Raw genomic sequence first — 20,846 nt, 5'->3', positions numbered from 1 at the left:
AGCATCACTGCACATACGAACTAGCACTGTGCAAAAGGCTTTCAATGGCAGACACAATTAACTTCAAAATGCTTCCTCCTGTAATCCTTCTTCTGGCTACTGGCTTCTTTGGATAGACCACTAGGGTTTCTTGTCAGATCAATTTGAAATCTACATATTTCCTGAGACTTGTATTTTCTTTAGGTCCTGCCTTCACCTTGTCTCGGATTCCAGGACACAAACTTCTCAGAGACTCCCCTGGCCCCTCCTCTTCAGAGCCCAGTTGTCCGGGAGCAGAGGACCCAGTGGCTGGTTTCACTCATGCCTGCCTTAGACTGTAATGATTTTTACATAAAAATAAACAAAATGTCTTTGATTTCGTTATTTGTACTAGTACATCCAAAACTATATGTAGTCACAGTGTCAGATTAAGTGCTGTTTTTGTCCAGAATGATATGATGGTATTATATTCATGGGTGTATAAAAATTGTTAATATATTGGAATTTATTCATGTGATGCAGAAAACCACAAAAGGGGCAGTATTTACAACAGTTTAAAAGCGCTTTCCAAGTTAATACTTTATTTTTATGTGACTCCTTTCCCCCAATGATCTAAAACTGTTTGGTAGGCAACTGTGGTCACTACTTTACATAATTGAGAAATATATTTCATAACAATAACATTTTAAAAACCCCAATCTGTATGTAATACTCACTGACACTTCCTATCTGTATTTTTTTTTTGGAGACAGATTCTTGCTCTGACGCCTAGGTGGGGTGCAGTGGTGATCTCGGCTCACTGCAGCTCCACCTCCCAGGGTCAACTGATTGTCCTGCCTCAGCCTCCCAAGTATCTGGGATTACAGGTGCCCACCACAACACCCAGCTAATTTTTGTATTTTCAGTAGAGACAGGTTTTCACCATGTTGGCTAGGCTGGTCTCAAACTCCCGACCTCAAGTGATTCACCTGCCTTGGCCTCCTAAAGTGCTGGTTTACAGACATGAACCACCATGGCCGGCTCCTATATTTAAGTCCTATTTGGGATAAACTGTATTACAGCAATTGTGTGAAGACATATAATTGAAATAGAGACATATATTCTCTCCTCGTTTTCAGGTCATCAAAAATGTGACTGTTTATTAAACACTTAAATTTAGCTAATATAATTAAATATTAAAGGGCACACTTTTAGAGAAATACATACATTAATACTCTCATACACTAATCAGGACCTTAGTCATTTTTATTTTAGCTTGGATTCAAAAGTCCTCACCAGGTGTTTACCTCAGATTTGTTTATTTCTTCGAAGTTAGCTTTCCAGTCTTTCAGTTGATCTACTCAACACTACTAGATCGTCAAAACTTTAGATTGTATTCCCAAAAGGTTCAGGCCAAAGTCCTAGCACGAGAGTTACTGGAAAAGGGTACTGATCCAGACCATAAGAGAGAGTTCTTGAATACTGTCCAAGAAAGAATCTGAGGCGAGTTCACAGAGTACATTGAAAACAAGTTTATTAAGAAAGTAAAGGAGTAAAAGAATGGCTACTCCATAGCAGTGGCATGACTGCTGGACTGAGTAAACTTATGGTTATTTCTTGATTAAATGCTAAACAAGGAGTGGAATAGTCATGAATTTTCCAGGAAAGGAGTGGAGAATTCCAAGGACTGAGAGTTACTCCCCCTTTCAGACAAGATAGAGTAACTTCTGATGATGCCATGGCATTTGTAAACTGCCATGGGGCTAGTGGGAGCGTCTTTTAAGCTGCTAATTTATTATAATTGGCATATAATGAGCAGTGAAGATGACCAGAGGTGGCTTTCACTGCCATCTTGGTTTTGGTGGGTTTCGGCCTGCTTCTTTACCGCATGGTGTTTTATCAGCTGAGTATTTGCTTAACTACTGTTCTACAAGAATCTGCATTATCTTTAAAGCAAAATATATTCTTAGATTAAGAATACATTTGTTCCTAAGATATTGGGACACCTGGACATTTCCTGGGTCTGTTAAGTCCTGGGTCTGTTCGGTAAACATTATTAACCTATTCCGTTCACTGTAGACATTCTGTGACTAAGAATGCCCAACGTTCTGGGAATGCAGCCCAGCAGGTCTCAGCCTCATTTTACCTACCCTGTGTAAAGATGGAGTCCCTTTGGTTAGAATGCTTCTGACACAAAAACCCTGGAATTCTTACCAACAAAATGATGGAATTTTGAGCAATAATATGCTTTGGATATCACCTTAACCAGCGCCTTTTTTTCAGATGAGGTAACTGAGTTGTAAAGTTAAGTGACTTGTAAAGGCCACAATATTTCCTTACCAGAATTGGACTCAGGCTCTTGATTCTCTGTACAGTGTTTTGTTTTTTTGTTAAATTTTGTTTTATTAATTTACACTATATTTCTCCTCTCTGATATGGTATAAGTAGCAAGGAAGAATCACAAAAGCATTTTTTATTAATGTAAAATAATTTTTTTTTCCAATTTTATCCTTGTAAGTAAATAGTATGCTATTTGTATTTAATAACTTTTAACATGAGCTACAAGCAACTTAGTTTGCTCCTAAAAATATTGTACAAAACTATTATTCCTATTATAAATTGCTTGTTTTAGCAAATGTTTTACCTTCCTGCAGAATTAGCAGGAAATACTTGGATGACATTTCAGAACAAGATATGTGTGGATAGATTTCATGCTATACGAATAGTCACAATGAGTAGAAATAATTACTTTTATTATATTCCTTTGAACTTGAGAAAGAGTAGAAGGAGTGAATTCAAGGTTGCACACAGGAAGTGACTGTTGGGAGACAAGATGAACTCTCTCCGGTGAGAGAATCTGTGTCCTTTCAATTCTTTTTCAGATTTCAATTACAAACAGCATTCTTTGCTGCCCTCTAGAGGTTCTATAAGCCATTAGTGAGGGTGGTACAAAAAAAACAAAAAACAAAAAAAAAGAAAGAAAGAAACCTATGAGGAAGGTAAGCAAATTATTTTTCCCTTCAATGACAAAGGAGATAGAACACATCATTTGGTGAATTAAATACAGATTTAAACCAAGTGAAATAGTGAATTAGTACTGAAATACATATAATATATATAATCTACAATATAATAAATATATGCTATATACATAAATATATAGTATATAACTTATATAATTAAAAATATATATGTTTAAATTGGTATTTAATTGTTAAAGTTTAAAACAGTTCAGTTCAGACTGATAAACTGTTATCGTTTCACAACATTTGGTTCTAATTTTTTCATGGTTTTCATTGGGTTTGTTTCAATAATTGGCAAAGATAAATGTGTTCATTGATTTTTCTTGTTGACCCTCCTGTTTTTTCATGACATGTGCTGTCCATGATTCAACTATAACAATATCTATTATCAATGATTTGTAAATTTGCATTTCTTAGATTACCTTTTAGTCTTCCTGAAATGGCAAGCCAAAGTTCCAACTCCTCTGATTTCTTTGTATTTCGGTTAGATCTGCCAACAACTCTAGTGAGTGGTTATTATAATCTCTGTTTTTACAATGACCTAACCAGGTTACACAAAGGTTAAATGACTTTACCAATATCATGGAGCTAGTAACAGGTTGTTTGGAAATTCAAAGCAGTTTGGCCCAACTTGAAAAAACGAAGTTCTATTCTCTCCACACATTAATGCTACTTGAAAATAATTGTTTTTTAAAAATGTGTTCGTCAGAGCGTCAAAGCCATGCCTAATATTAGACACCTTTCCTCTAAGCTCAGTTACCTTTCTATATCCTCCACCACATGTAATGGAAACATAAACTACCCACTAAGCAAGCCAGAAGCTTTCTACTTGGCCCTAACCTTCTTCTCATCCCCTTTGGCCTGTGCGTTATTATGCACTTTTAATGTGAATCTTGACTGCTCTTCAATTAGTCTCCTGTCCTGCCATCACCTTAAAGCAAGCCTATGTATGAAGTACAGTAGCCTCCTAATACCACCCTTAAACCAGGCTCTTTCCCTCTAAATCAACCCCTGCACCAACGTCAGCATGATTTTCTCTAAGCACAAATTTAGCAGTGCCATTTTTGTGCCTCCTCTTTTCTACAGTCTCGTTTATTATTCCTCATTCCCTTCAAATCTGGCTTCTAGCCCCACTGCTCAAAGAGGCTGCTCCCTCCATTCCTTTGTTCAACAAATATTTGTCAAGTGACTATTTTGTGGAAGGTTCAAGGAATATCTGGGGAAAGAGGAACTATTTTAGCCATAAGAAACTTAAAGCCTAATAAGGAATCTTATACATAAACAGATTATGTATGAACCATTGTAAAGATCCTGGGACAATAGGGGAAGCTAAACTTGCCTAACAGGGACATTTCCAATAAGAGGATATTGAGCTGAGTCTTAGCAAGAAATGAGTTTGCAGCAGGGTGTGGGTAGAGGGTATTCAGATAGAGTAAAGCATAGAATTACAAAGGTAATAATTAGCAGATAAGGCTGGTTCAATGACACATCTGAAACATCTTGAGCAGTGCTGACCAAAAATAGATGCTAAATAAATATATGTAGGATTCTGGAAAGATGTCAGTGTCATTGTAGTTTCTGAGTATTCCTAAATCTCCCCCCAAAATAGGCATAATAACTGTCCCCACTTCACCCCTTTTCTCTCAAGTTACTCTTTCTCTAAGTATTATTTCTGTATTTGAATATATTTCTTCATTATGTATATCGCATATTTTCATTACTTCTATACATGTCTATCATCCCTAAATGATTCAGAGCTCTTTAAGTAAGCTGATGACATTCCATATTTAACTGTTTCCCCTTCCATGTCCAGTCTTTACTTCCTGTCACTTTGTTGGTATTAAAAAGAAATACAGCATTTAAGAATATGCTGTCTATGAGGAGTCAGTGAAAATTTATAATGGTAGCAACTAGGCAAAATTATAAAATGTGTTTACAAAACAGTGGCATTAATAAAATGAAAAATGATGTTAATCTCATTTTTATTGAAATAAAAAGTGTATAGAGACAAGTGAAAAAAATAATTTATTACAGATTCTTTTACACATTAACATGGAACATTTATACATATATCGAGGTGCTGATATGAAATACTAAATTTAAAGGCAAACATTTTTACACAAAAGTAGTTGCACTCTATTTTATAAAGATAGATATTAATAAGTTATCAGAGACATTTAAGAACTAGAGGCCAATTATTCCAATAGTAATGCATTCTATGCTGAAATTAAACTAAAATTTTCTGAACATGATGTCCTGGATATAATCACATTCTTCTAAGCTAAGGAAAGGGAGCTCATTGCTGGGAATACAAAACCAAGAAGGGTTCTAACAGCAGTATCCCAGCAGTGTGTTTCCAGATTTATTCTTGCATGTGGTTGGAGCTCCCAACATTTAGCCTGAACTAATGTAACAGTTCAATGTGAAACAATGCAGCTTTCTGTAACAGCCGCCTGTGGTTAATGAGATTTAATACAGGGGATACAGTTACAAATGATAGCGTTTTAGAAGAATTATAATTGCCACATGATTTGAATTAGTAACCAAATACTTTAATAACAGAAACGGGTGTTCTATATTTCCAAAAGGAAAGTATACTTCAAAATAGTCACTATTTTCTTAGCATGATATATTAATTCTTACTTTGGGAGTCTGAAAATAAATTGCATTTTTCCCCTAAAACTTAGAATTCACTCCTTTAGAAAATGATTTCTATAATGATATACACCAACATGATATAAACTTTATTACATATTATAGTCATTAAAATATACATATACATATATATGGAGCACTAAACAGATTTGGTAAACCATGATATAAATATACACATGGTCAAATACTGTTCAGTTTCATTTAACTAAATTCAACAAATATTCATTGGGTGCCCACTACTTGCAGATCACCATGCTAGGTAATGCTTGTAGTAGATTTTAAGACACATGAAGCTCACATCATCCACATCAAAAGTCAAACTTTAGATAATATATTAAAGCCTAAAAAAAAAATAAAAAGCAGAGCTAAAGTTGAAGAACGGATAGTGAGAGATATACCTAGAAGAAAGGCTTGGGGTAATTGACAAGGACAAAAGAAAATCTTTATCCGTAAGGAAGAACTGCTCCTGGGCTTGGCATGTGTTAGGAGAAAACTAGAACCTAGTCTGCGCTCCTCTTCACCCCGTAATCCAAGATTCAGTCATCATCCTGCTTTGTTTCCTTAAAAAGGCAGAAGAAAAGAGGGATTGATTTACAGTGATAATGAAGTTTATAAAATCAATTAAATATATTTTTCTCTTTACGAGAGTGTGATCCACGTTCACATCTACTGTTTCTGTAAATCATTTCCCACCATAATTCTGGGGAAAACAGGACCACATGACTAAGATGACCAATGTTTGAGGTAGTTATGGTTTAGTTTATCAGAAGAACATCAATAAGCATTTCCACCTCATAGGAAAATGATTTAATGTTAAACCAGGTGAAAGAAGATAAATATTTCCAACCCTGGCATTCTATTCCCTTTAGAAGTTGCTATGCTCTAAAAGCATTTTTAGAGAATGTGTACGTACCAAAAGAGAAATATGAGCATGTAGTCTTTTTTTTTTATTTTTTATTTTTTTGAGACAGAGTCTCGCTGTGTCACCCAGGCTGGAGTGCAGTGGCGCGATCTCGGCTCACTGCAAGCTCCGCCTCCCGGGTTTTACGCCATTCTCCTGCCTCAGCCTCCGAGTAGCTGGGACTACAGGCGCCCGCCACCACGCCCGGCTAGTTTTTTGTATTTTTAGTAGAGACGGGGTTTCACGGTGTTAGCCAGGATGGTCTCGATCTCCTGACCTCGTGATCCACCCGCCTCGGCCTCCCAAAGTGCTGGGATTACAGGCTTGAGCCACCGCGCCCGGCCGAGCATGTAGTCTTATCCCCCATGAAGAAACAACACATCAACAGGGTAACAAAGTATCAAACCTCCTTCTGATGCCACACTTTACAAAAGGCTAGGAAGAGGCCAGCCATGATCTTAGTGTGCGCAAGGCCTCTATGAGAGGTGTGATTCCACTTTGGATGTGCCACTGTTCTGAAGTCCATTCCAGCACATGGGCTCTGTCTGGAGTATAACCACAGTACTAGAAAGAACTTAAATCTTCCATAAGGAAGTAACCGGATTCTAGCAAGTTAAAAATCACTCGTCCATCTAGGAGAAACACACATGAGGGACTAAGATTTCCAAAATTCCCCAATCACTCCATAGAAAGATAGCCTGGCCCTTAAAAGGATCTTAAGCTTCATGGTTAGGAAACCTCCCATGAACTACTGCCTTTATTTAATGACGCTGGTGATCTCAGAGCCAACTTAGAGAGTTGAGGAAAAGAAGGGTCAGGGGAGCCCCTCACAGCCCACTTATCTTTGAACCAGACTACAGAGGAAGAACAAAACAACCACAACAGCGAGAAAAAAGCGGCCTTCTCAATCCAGTCCGTTGGGTTCATTTCATTAGAGGACAAAAGTCACTAAAGTATCCCCTAAAAAGTACTTATCATTGTAACTGGCTCATTAATGTTCAGTTATTTCCCCTGCTTTACTTAAAAGTGAATTTCTGTTAGCAAGAATTCTTTTCAAATGAAATACATTTTCAGCGATTACACTTTAGTTTTCCATACTTACACTGTGTCTTAAGTACACAAATTACACTTTGATTATTCATACCTCTGTTCCTGTATTTTTTCTGGATAGAAACCAAACTTGCATTGGTTCTTTTTTGCCCTTCATGGACACTGGGCCTCTGTGCTCCAAATGGAATTGTGGATCTGAATTTTCTGGAGACATAAGACATCTAAAAGACAAGGGAAGGGGAGTAGAGAGAGAAGCATACAAAAGTTTTATGGAGAAGGTGACATGTACCATATTATAAACTGAGATGGCAAGAACAAATGCTGAAGTTGTACTGAAAGGTAGCTCGAAGTTTTAGAAACAATGATCATATCAGGATTTCCTAAGATGATGTGAAATCATATAAAATGGAAATAATGCACAATCTTCTCAAATAAAAAAATAAACAATTCTATAAGCGGTAGGGAAGAGTGGTGGTGATAACTCTGTTAAAGCAATGAAATCTCTTAGAGAATTAAACCACATGCAAAGACACAATTTCTTTGCAAATCAGTAAATACCAAGACATTTTCTCTCACCTGTATGTATATTCAGACACATTTATTTTTCCCTTTTCTCCTGTGGTTTCTGTTCGGCTTGTGAGGTTGACGGTATTTCCAAAAAGACAGTATCGAGGCATCCGCTGTCCTATGACACCTGTAACTACCTCTCCAGTGTGTATCCCTATTGTTATCTGTAAAAAAAGCAAGCTTTGCTTCAATCACTTTGATCACTAACACATGAATTTTTAAAAAAATTTTACTTTAAGTTCTGGCATACATGTACATAATGTGCAGGTTTGTTACACAGGTATATACGTGCCATGGTGGTTTGTCGTACCTATCAACCCATTATCTAGGTTTTAAGCCCCGCATGCATTAGGTATTTGTCCTAATGCTCTCCCTCCCCTTGCCCCCAACCCCCCAACAGGCCCCGGTGTGTGATGTTCCCCTCCCTGTGTCCATGTGTTCTCATTGTTCAGCTCCAACTTATGAGTGAGAACATGCGGTGTTTGGTTTTCTGTTCCTGTAACACATGAAGTTTTGCTTACTTTATATTACAGAATAATGTAGAGTCATCATATAACATCATAAGAGATCTCTATAAGAATTTCAAGCATATTACCGACAACTTCAAAAGTCCTCCACGAAATCTGTCTCCCCAGAGAAATATCCTGTCTCAAGAGAAACATTTGAAATCTGAAGATTTCAAAGATGCGAATCTAGTAACTTATATGAGACATGAAAGAGATTTTTTAAAAACAAACTAGAAGGTACAAGAGATTTTTTTCTCATCCCCATGATTTTCAGTACATGAAACGGACTAGACAATTTCAAACAGGTAGACAAATCTCTATGTCTATGAAATAATGTAGTACAGTGGGCTGAATGAAATACTATAGCTTTTGTTGTCAAGACACCCTTCTTTATACACATAAATGATTTTCTGGTCAGCAATATGAATCAATTGTCCGAAAAGGTTTATACACCATTATTACGATATCTACTTCATTTACTCACCTGAACAGATTCCCCATCTACTTGAACCTGGCCAGCAATTTCCATCATGTCCAAGGCCAGGTGGCAGATGGATCGTGCATGGTGAATGCATGGCTCTGGCAAACCACTCACTGTCATATACTTGTCACCAACAGTCTCCACCTAACAGTACATATATTTAGATGTTCACTCGTTAGCATAAAAAAGACTGTTTCATGTGTTACCCTAATAAAAACCATATTTTTTCAAGGCTACCAACAACTTTAAGCTTCCCTCCCTCTTTAAGTCTCTTAGAATTTCTAATACATTCAACTCCAGCAAAATGAAATCTTGAATTACTTATAATTTACACACATGACAGACACTTGGGGTCTTTGATGATGGGCAGGTACAGACATAGAATTATTTTTGCTTTAGTAAGCAATTAATTTCTCACCTCAGATCACCTTATAATTCAGAAGAATAATTTTTTACATTTCTCCCTAAAACAGCGATGGCTTGATGGCATGGAGAGCCACCATTTGAAGTTCAGTGATTTATCATGGTCATTAATCATTTATTTTTATTTTGTTTTATTTTTTTATTATTTTTTTTTTGAGACGGAGTCTCGCTCTGTCAATCATTTATTTTTATGATGTGCTCACCACATGCTACAGTGTACCTCAGAAAATGACTATAAAATAAATAGTCTTTGTGTAGTTATATTACCCCAGATACCTAGGGATGGTTTACTTAACATTCTTGCCTTTATGCAGCAATATTCCACTGACTTCTTTTTTCCAATATTATATTTATTTCTAAATGAAACAAAGGGTAAAAACGCTTTATAAATGTTTATCTTCTTCAAGTTGATGTTATCTAAACGCAAATCTAAGTCCCTCTCACGCTCCATGACTTATATATCTCAGTAAAAATGTCTCTTGCAGAGCACTAAACTGAATGCTATGTTTATACTAAATGCGATAAACAGCCTGTCCAGATTTGTTAGCCTAAGTGCAAATAAGATGGTGAACATTTCATTTTAACCAGGCAATCACCCACTCCATGAAACATTCATTGTGGTTACAAGGAAGAGACAGTTTTATAACAAAAGTCAATTATTTAAGAAAATGGTAAAGAGTGAATACACGGAGGCTCACTGTACTCAAGGCTGCAGTGCTGGAGTCAGAGAACTGTGATGGCATGGCCTCTGGAGGGGAGGCTCAGCACGCCAGCCTCCGGATAGCTCTGCAGTCAGCGATAATGAAGACTTGCCTTATAAACAAATGGGTTTTTCCGGGAATCAGTCAGTGTGTCAAATCTGGTGTAGAGGTCGTTGAGAAGGTTTACGATCTTCATGGCCCCTTCTCCAGATGCATGTTTGCTACAGAAAGCATTGAAGCCCACAATGCCACTGAAGAGGATGGTCACATTGTCATATCTTTTGGCAGGCACTGGACGCTTGTGCCGCAGCTCATTGGCAACAGATGGAGGAAGGACAGAATACAGCAATCTGTTCAGTGGAATCAGGAGAAAGCCACTGTAAGAAATGCTGGGAAAGCCCTTAGTGCTTCTGCTGTCCCTTTCACATAGCATCAATGTCATTTGTACTTTAAAGGCCTGGATTCTAGCAGGACATCCTCTAAAATTAGCATCAAATATTAGCCGTATTTATAAGCAAGGACTTACAGAAAAAAAAAATTATTTGTTCATTCTAATCACATAAAACATCCGCAAGCCCAAACTAGTTCAAACCAAATCAAAATAAGCCAAGCAAACAGACAAAACAAAAAGACTGGTAATAGAAAATCAAAGTTTTCATTTGTAGTCCTGTATTCTGACCCTGCTATTGTGATAGTCACAGTATGAAGATTGTCATTACCAGCACCTAAAACATGGTATGAATAGCACAGTGATAGAAACAGGATTGCCTCTTAGAATAAGAAATATCTCTCTATTTTTGGTAAGTAATATTAAAAGAAGCAGAATTTCTCTCCAGTCTCATTCATGCCTCACTCCTCCATAGAAGAAACTGATCAAACCAGCGGAAGTTGGTCTAGAATATAAAATATTTTATTTCTTTAGGCACAACTGAGACTACTATGGTAGCATAGTATACTACTACTACTATGCTAAGGGACAAATGTGAGCACACAGGAGGAGGATGACAGCTGATGAATTTAGAGGGAAAGAAGCAGAAACTAGACCTATGGGCTCTGGATTGGAAGACTCGAGAGGAAGAAATGAGGCCTTCCTGCCCTTTTCTTCCTGCCTTTTGCTCTAGAGCAAAAGGGCCTATGTGGGAAGTTTAAATATGCAAAATGGAGCTGAGCTCTCAATATTTTTCCTAGTCATAGTAAAATTTCTCCAGTCTTTCATTTTCAACTTTTAAACACTGAATGTTTTATAAAATATTAAAGCTATATTTGAATAGTAAGTAAGAACAGTGGAACTACTTAGCTTTAAAGAAAATCAATAGTAAATGGTTTCTAATGACATCACCTTGAAGCCCAAGTATCTACAAAAACCAAATTCTAAATCTAATAATCTAAAAAATAATATAAGGATTTTTGAAGCACAGTAACTAGAAATGGTGCAAATAGTTCCTGAATGTGAAACCCACCTTGGGGAATCCAAACAAAGAAGTAATTCTATGATAAGTTCTTATCAGCTACTCTTATTAAAGACAAGGCCACTGTTTAACTCTCAGCAACTCCCAGGTTTCGACTCCTGGTCTGGGAAGAGAAGCTAATACTCTGCTTAAGCTGACAATTTAGGAAAAACAGTGAATTAAGAGTTTTTTCAGTACAGAATATCTTGGATATGCCATAATTTAAAAGATATATTTTTATATATATATCTCTTTTTATAATCTTTATACATAGTTATATATATATAATCTATATTTATAATCTATATATGTTTATAATCTTTATAGTGACGGTTATTATCTATTTATCATGAATATAGATATTAGCAAATTGGGTCACAATACAAAAAAATGAAACCTAGATGATTTTCTAATACAAACAGCCAAAAGAGAATACTGAGTAACTCAAACCTACAAACCAATGAAACTTTGAACGTTCGTCCTAAGGTCTTAGAAGCGCCACAAAATGTTTATATAAACATTAAAAAATGAACACATAAGAACCTGGGTAAAATAGCTTATAAATGTCAGTTTAATTAGCGTATGAAAGCAAGGCCAAATAGTATGCATGCTAGGTACTTACTTAAATACATTTCTTGAAAATGAAGTATTATCTTTCATGTCCTTGCCCAATATTTCATAATTCAATCCACCACTCATAGAAATGTTTTATATTTTGATATTTTTGCGAATGTGTGTCACTATAGATGTAATTATTGTCATTACATATGATATTACAATTTGTCAGATTCATTTCTTTCTAACCCTAAATTCAAGGTCCCAGAAAAGAAATTTTTAAAAATTTAAAATTTTCAACATTTTTAAATTAATTAAAAAAAATTTTTAAATTAATTTTAAAGTTAATTTTAAAAAATTAACATGGCCAATGAAAAGTTCATTGTGCAGAGCAGCTCTCTGCATGCGGCAGCCCCCAGCATACTGAAGATGGTCAATATGTAACTCTTGTATGAAAGAATGCGTGAATAAATAATAGACTTTAATTTTTGAACTAAATTTGAATTTGAGTTATTCTCATCATTTTCCAAAAGATATTTTGGCATATATTATTTCAACTTGGCTTCTAAAAATAGAAGACATATTTCCACTACCATTAAGACTGGTTTATTTCCTTAAGCATAATTTCTTTTTAAAAGCAATGTGAAAGATTTTATTCACTACACCAGAGCTATTACAGGTCACATGGCTTTTCAGTCTGGTTCCCAATCGTAAATATAGTAGAGTCACCATATGTTATGAATAACAGTAGTGCCCTAAGCGTTACATTCTTACGTGTCTGTCTTTTTCTTTTCATCTTCCAGGGCTCTTAATGTGAGCTGTAGCCTGTCAGTGAGGATTTCCAGTTCTTGGGTGAGTTTGTATTCTTCTCTAAATTGTTCTCCCAAAAGAACGAGATCGCGCGTGGCATCATGCAGAGGGATGTCACTTAGATACAGCCCTCTCCTTGTCAAATCGTCCAGGTTCATGACACTGTCATAGGAAGAAATGAGGCAAGATCATTCTCAACATATACACACGACAATGCAACCCTGATTTCTGTCAAGGACTCTGATCCTGCCACCTCCTACCATTCAAAACATCAGGCTGAAGACAATCAAATTATGGAGAATCGAACGAAGTATGTGAGTGTATTCTCTTAGATATTTAAACATCTACCAAAAAACTGTGAACTTGAGATGCATTTTTGCCAGGCTGTACTTTTTGGTGCCATCAGTCTAAATTGAAACGATCCTGGAGAAAACATCTCTGTGATAAATGTTGAGGTATTTAATACAGTGTGTAATTTATTATTCTCAAAATTTTTCTCATTATAAGGAGAGGAAAAAAATCTATCTTTATGCACTTTCTCAAGAATAATAGTGCTTCTTTTGATTAAGTATTTCATTTTGCTTTCTGTATTCTATGAATCTTGTAACTGGTTATTTTTTCCTTCTGGAAACAATGAGTAAAAATTCCCAACCACGTTTATGACCCATCCTCAGCATGTAATTTATGTATCTAAGACTATGTGTCGTTCTTACTTCTGGCTCTCATGTCTTCTTTTCCTTTGACAAATTTTTCTCATTTATTTGAAATATTATTCAATCTTGCTGAATTGTATGCATCATCATTGTAACTTGTGTCATTTTTCCAACAATATAATAATGTTTATTATTTCAGTGATGATCTGACAAGTAAAAAGTTAACTGCTTTTTAAAAATGTACTCTTTGAGGCTGGGCACAGTGGCTCACACCTGTAATCCCAGGACTTTGGGAGGTTGAGTTGGGCAGATCACTTGAGGCCAGGAGTTCAAGATCAGCCTGGCTAACATGAGGAAACACGTCTCTACCAAAAGTACAAAAATGAGCTGGCTGTGGTGGCTCATGCCTGTAGTCCCAGCTACTCGGGAGGCTGAGGCAGGAGAATTGCTTGAACCCAGGAGCAGGAGGCTGCAGTGAGCCGAGATCATGCCACTGCATTCTAGACACAGCAACAGAGCGAGACTCCATCTCAAACAACAACAACAACAACAACAACAACAACAGCAACAACAACAACAGCAACAACAACAACAACAAAACTAATTGGTTAAAATGACATGAGGTTATATCTTTGGCTTGAAGTTTCTTAATGCAATGGCATTACTTCTGGCCACTGAGAATAATAATTACTCTAAAATGAAAAAATCTAGTTACGACTTTGGAGAATCTGGGATTAATAATTTGAAGAATTTTGAATTAATCTTATCCAAAATTCTTCAAAAGGGGTGACTTTGCAGAATTTTGGATTAATGCAATACATTCTCAGCAGCAATGTTCAAAAAGCAAAGGAAAAATTAGCATACTTATAAAGAAAATAAAAGAATGAAAGATTTTACTAATGAAATACACGATATCTTTTAATTTTGTTAAAATGGATATGTAAGTCCACTAGCAGAAAAAGATACATCTAGACAGAGGCCAGATCATCGGCCAAAGCTATACCAGACCTGCCTAGGAGCAGAGAAAAAACATGACTGTAAGTTCAAAAATGAATGGTTAAGAATGTTCATACTGAGATACAAAACTTCCATCATAAAGGTCTCATGGTTCTCAAAATGTCCTGTATCATTATGTTAATGAACCATTAAGATTTTTCTAAATTTAAACGAATCATCTTAGAATTATTTTACAAGTAAAACTACTTTTAATTGATCTTTCATTTATGTAGTGTGAGTACAAATCTTCCTACACACCTAAGCATATCTCATAGGACAATCTGCAATTTTCTCACTGGGTGATGTCTGCATATGGGAATTAACAAATAAACTCCAAATTTTCTGCTTTTATTTCTGAGGAAACCTTTCTTTGCATAAATAGAAATTACCCCTAATGAAAAGCTGACATTTTCCTAAGCTCAACCTGCAAAGCGGCAGAAGAAGAAAACACTTACTGATAGCAGATGGGACATCTTTAGATCAATGTAGTTTATTATTTTTTTAAAAAAAGGGTTTATGTTTCTTAGTTTTGTTTCTTTTATTTGCATGATATTTATTTCTCAGGGAAAGACATCCATATCCTTATATTATCTGATATATTATTCTTATATGTTATAGTTAAACAATATTTAATTAACCTTAAATATATTTGTCAATTAACTGTATATTATTCTTTTTTCTTTTCTTTTTTTTGAGACAGAGTCTTGCTCTGTTGCCCAGGAGTGCAGTGGCATGATCTCGGCTCACTGCAACCTCTGCCTCCCGGGTTCAAGCGACTCTCCTGCCTCAGTCTCCCTAGTAGCTAGAATTACAGGCGCCCACCACCACACCTGGCTAATTTTTGTATTTTTAGTAGAGACGGGATTTCACCGTGTTTGCCAGGCTGATCTCAAACTCCTGACCTTGTGATACACCCGCTTTGGCCTCCCAAAGTGCTGGGATTACAGGCGTGAGCCACTGCGCCAACGATATATTATTCTTATTTGGCCTTATATATTGTTGTTATGTAATGTGCAATACAATAGTAATAATATAAAAGGAGATTGTTACAAAGTTTATTATATTTTTCAGAAAATTTAAGACCACATTTTTAAGTGAAAAGTGATCATGGTGGAATTCAAATTAAATTTTTAACCAATAGCTCACCAAAACATGCCTTCTTGATTGTGTTATTACATAATGCACATACACTTTGTTTATACAAAATTATGAATACACAGAATATCATCTTATGATAATCCCCACAATGATCTTTTCTATTGTTCTGAAGCAAATTTAGACATAATTTTTATATTCTGAATTCCCATGTATCTCCTAGGAAAATGCTTTCCCAAACTGGAAAACAATCTATAGTTTTATTTTTCTCTGATGTTTATTTAAAATCACATTTTACATACATTTTAATTGAATATACTTGGAACAGTGTATTTGGATTAGAGTAGGTAAATATTTTAAATTTAAAATAGTTCAAACCCAGAAAGAGATCCTTTAGATTTTTTTGCTAACATACTATAGAAAAGATAATTTTTTGGTGTCAAATATACCAATGTATTTATTATGCCATCCTATTAGCTGCTTTAAAAAATCGCTTTTCTACATAATGTCTATTTTGAAGGTCCAAAAGTATAGAACAAGCTTACTGCAGATTATTTGTTCCATGGTGTAATGGCATAAACACTCCACAAATGTAGTAAGACGTGGCAAATAACATAAGAGTATGTGATTTCTTCTGAGTTTATTAGCAAATATTAAAAAAGATTATCATTGTTACAAAGTAATACATAACAAGGGTTGTAAAATCCAATTACACCTCAGAGAATATGTAAACGTCATGGAATAAAATATTGTGGCATTCCTTTGTTAGCTAAAGATAGGTACTGATAGTCATTATAATTAATCTAAAAATTATTACCTTGGTGAACACAGAAAAAGTATGCTATCTGCTTCAGGTAAGTAGATCATTTGACCCTTGAGACGTAAGCAGCTGATCTCAGTCCCAGTCAGTTCATCCTCACATTCTAATTTCTCCACATCCAATAATCCTTCCTTGAAAAGGCAAGATATAACCATTAACGAATGCCTTTCTCCCGACCTAAGAATTCAACAACAAGGACACACATATCTCATTTCCCACCAAACCATAAAGCAGAATATGTACGTCATTAGAACAGAAGAGGGTCTTTCGTCAGAGTTCTGCCTGTAAATAAGCCTAGTGGCTACCTTGCAACACTGCAGAAAAGTAACTATCTCCTTTGAATTCAGGATAGTAACTGTGCTACTCTTCGCATAATTATTTCAAGCTTTTGTGAATCTTTTTTATCCCCCTGATTTTCCGGTATGGTTACAGCATACATTACCAGACACTACCAAACAATAAGCCAAGCCTCCCCATTCCCCCACCCTGTATTCATAGAGCAGCTGGAAACAGTCAGTTCTGAATACAGAAAGGATTAAATGGGTACTCTAGGAAACTGACTTTTGCTGTATCTATCCCAAGAAAAGAAACTATGAGATCCCAGCACTATCTAAATTACCAACTGTGTGAATATTTTATCACTTTTATTCACCCACAAAAATGCTGCTAAGAACAACAGACAATTTAAGAAAGAATAAATAAGTGGTTTTGAGTGAAGTTCCAAAAACAGCAAAAAAAACTTTTTAGTTCTAATTTCTGAACTAAGGCATTGTACCTGTACAGGGAGTAAAAGATGTTGGTTTTATGATGTGAAACAAGGCCATCTCAGAAAGACAGTTTCTAAAATTTACTTCTGTTAATTTTAATCAGCTGATAGAGTTCCACGGCTTCTCAGGCAAACCAAAAACCAACAGCATTGCCTTTTAAATAGAACTTCCTTTGAGGTCTGCGTTTTATCTCTCTATATGTTCTCAGAGAATGTAATAATTTCCCCCCTCCCCCGAATACTTCTAATTTGTAACATACCTTTCTCACATTTAATGAAATAATATCTTGATTACCTTGCTTCTCAATACAAAAACCGTATTGATGTGAGAAAGGATCCCATGGAAACTAATATCAATATGAGGCCGAACCAGCGAGAAGACAGAGAGAAGGCTGCAATTCCCAGGCTGGAGCTAAAATGTAGATAGACAGCAAAGAGTATCTAATCGGTTAAAATAGTTTTTATACTTTGATATTAGTCACTTGATTAAATCAGCTCAGTTATATTTAAAAATAGAAAACTATAATTATTATAATTCACGGGAAACTTAGCTGAACTATGAACTCAAATCTCAATCTCTACAACTCGGTGATTAAATGGACATTAAATAGTTGCAAGAACATGAAATCTGATATGGATTCAGATGACTAATATTCAAATGTAAGCTAGCACAAATTTACAATGCATTTTCAGAAGAAGAAAACATGAAAATTTATCTTTTAAAATGTACAGTAATATGTTAAATATGTATGGTTTGAAATGAAATTAAAATACCAAAAACACGAGCAAACACTCTCTTAATATTTATCTAGAGGACTAAAAGCGAAAACAATAGGTAACACTGATTGATTGCTTGCAATAAACTAAGTGTTTTTCATATGCTTTCTATCCTCATGCCAGAACAAAGAGAAACAGGCTGAGAGAGGTGAAATACCAAGTTCAAGGTCATACAGTGAGGGACAGGCGGAGTCAATGCTAGAGCCAGGGCAGCACACTACTCCTCTTCCATTTCACCTGATCCAATTGGGCTAATCCTGAATTTTCAAGTCTCTTTAATTACAAGCAAAAAGTATCTCGAAACACATGCCATATACAACTCCAAAAGTTAGTATATAAGAAACAAAGAGTAAGCATAAAGGATTTTACCAATGGATCTGTCATAGAAGTTAACAGTAAGTTCTCATCATCATCCCAACTGCTTCCTTTGATACTTTTTCTACTCAATCCATGATCATCTCTATCGTTTTGTGTTTTAGTGCCTTTTAAAATCCCCCCTTTTCCCTAAACACCATCAATAGTTGATTTTTAAAGCTATTTACTGATGGTAGATATCCAATGAATATTTATTCAGTGAATAAACAAACATATGAAAGGTGACTGTTACTAAAAAGTTACCTATTTTTTTTATTGAAATAAGTATACTGTTCTTACATAACATTCCTACTGTTTCTGTATGTGATTATTATAAAAAAAAAATAGTTGTCCTAGGGAAAGCTGTGGTATGCTCAAATACATTTAGTTCACAATTAAATAATTTGTGTAACTTACAATAAACTGCATATTACCTAATACATAGTCAGAGGGTTAAATGAATGGATGACTGCCTGTAACAATAGTATTTCTATGGGCTTTAGTCTCAGGCCCCAAAGAAGTGTGCTGTTATTTTACCTGGGGGAGAACTCTGTATATAGCATTGCCACACTGAGTGACCACTAGGTCCCGGTCAAATATTATATGAAAAGGAAAAGCTTTGCAGAATGTATATGGGCTGATGCGTGATTCCTGGGTACCATTTTCTTCAAATCTGTCAAGATCTTCATAAAAATCCTCTTCTTTTGACTCTTTTTCTTCAATTAAAAATTGAGTATGATCACATTCTTCATTTCTTTGCTGAATAACCTGGATATCAAAGGGGGAAATGGCATGAATTGTCTTCATTTCAGTTTAATTAAAATACCTAAATATAAAAAATGAGTTATGAATACTGCAGTTAGAAGATTAATTACAAAAATTCAATACATGTATGCAAATACTACATATGTCTAAACTAGGAAAATATTTTTGGACTTTGATCTATAAAATTGGAAGACTGAATAATCATTGTAAAATTACAAATCTGGTATCAGTTCCCCAGTATCCTATATGGTCTCTTTGGTAGAATTAGGGGAAAAAAAGCACTGGTGGACTCTGCCTTCTCAGCCAAGCACACTTGTATAGTGAACAACCTGAAAGCCATAGAAGCTGGCACTATCAAAAAAAGATTACAATGCTGTTTTAAAACAATGGGAAACAAAATGATAGAGATTCATATTCAAAAATAAATGCAATGTCATTTTACTATCAATTGGCAAATATATAAAGTTACAATACAAGGCTAGGTGCAGTGGTTCACGCCTGTAATCCCAGCACTTTGGGAGGGTGAGGCGGGCAGGTCACCTAAGGTCAGGAGTTTGAAACCAGCCTGGCCAACATGGCGAAACCCCATAAATTAGCCAGGCGCTGTGGTGAGCGCCTATAATCCCAGCTACTCAGGAGGCTGAGGCAATAGAATTGCTTGAACCTGGGAGGCAGAGATTGTAGTGAACCGAGATCATGCCATTGCATTCCAGCCTGGGCAACAGAGCGAGACTCTGTCTCAAAAAAAGAAAAAAAAGTTACAATACCAAAATAGGTAAGGTACAGAAAAAGAGGCATCTCAAATACCACTGATGAGAGGGTATTTTGATTAATCTTTCTGAAGGATAAGTTGACAATAGGCATAAAAATTCCTTAAAATTTTGTGGATTCTTTGATTTAATTGCAAATCTAGAAATTCATTCTAAGGAAGTAATTGTAATTGTGAACTAATATCTATAATGTAAAAAAATCCTACATTTCTAAAGTATTATTCAAAGGCAAATACATTATTAAAGTATAGAATTTTCCTTTTCTTTTTAGGTTAAGAAATTGCAAGCAATGAGTCCTCTTACAAAGGGAAAACTCGATCTCAACAGCGACCACACCCAAAAGGGAAAAAATTTGGGACAACATTTCTTCAGTTACAGGTAAATAAAAACAAAATGTTGCTCATTTTTCTTTTTTTGTTTTGTTTTGTTTTCAGGAGTACACTGTCGCATTCTCTGAGATTTTAAAAAACATATCACAATAACCATAGATAGTATTGTATATATTCTTTCAGATACATTTTATAGCAAAACTAGGATGTTACTACTCTCACTGTCAGAATAACTTACTATATTGGTTAAATATTAGTATCCTTATTTATAATTTGAAAATTTTACCACATTAAGGTTGATTTCCCTAACTCATAGACAAAGCAAGAGGGTCAACCTTAAATGTCAGGCCTAATTTTGATGTTCTGCTCTGTTTCTATTTAACTAGAGAAACTGAATTTTATGTATCCTAAACTTATGAATTAATTATTCAATTCTAATTTTT

At 35.4% G+C, this 20,846-nt stretch overlaps 1 protein-coding gene across 1 annotated transcript in view; it reads right to left on the bottom strand.

Moving 5' to 3' along the window:
* Window positions 1–4,989: 4,989 nt before the first annotated feature.
* GUCY1B1 (guanylate cyclase 1 soluble subunit beta 1) overlaps window positions 4,990–20,846 on the bottom strand; it is a 48,518-nt gene continuing 32,661 nt past the window's right edge. The window contains exons 6-14 of the mRNA XM_008000082.3: window positions 19,077–19,307; window positions 17,704–17,820; window positions 16,640–16,773; window positions 13,043–13,240; window positions 10,378–10,615; window positions 9,145–9,285; window positions 8,164–8,318; window positions 7,682–7,808; window positions 4,990–6,196 (exon numbers count right to left, since the gene is read on the bottom strand). Of these exons, the coding sequence (XP_007998273.1) occupies window positions 6,173–6,196; window positions 7,682–7,808; window positions 8,164–8,318; window positions 9,145–9,285; window positions 10,378–10,615; window positions 13,043–13,240; window positions 16,640–16,773; window positions 17,704–17,820; window positions 19,077–19,307 (1,365 nt within the window). The 3' untranslated portion in view covers window positions 4,990–6,172. The remainder of the gene's footprint in view (window positions 6,197–7,681; window positions 7,809–8,163; window positions 8,319–9,144; window positions 9,286–10,377; window positions 10,616–13,042; window positions 13,241–16,639; window positions 16,774–17,703; window positions 17,821–19,076; window positions 19,308–20,846) is intronic.

This window comes from Chlorocebus sabaeus, chromosome 7 (genome assembly GCF_047675955.1).
Source record: "Chlorocebus sabaeus isolate Y175 chromosome 7, mChlSab1.0.hap1, whole genome shotgun sequence".
NCBI lineage: Eukaryota > Metazoa > Chordata > Mammalia > Primates > Cercopithecidae > Chlorocebus > Chlorocebus sabaeus.
This window is presented reverse-complemented; position numbering and strand designations above follow the sequence as displayed.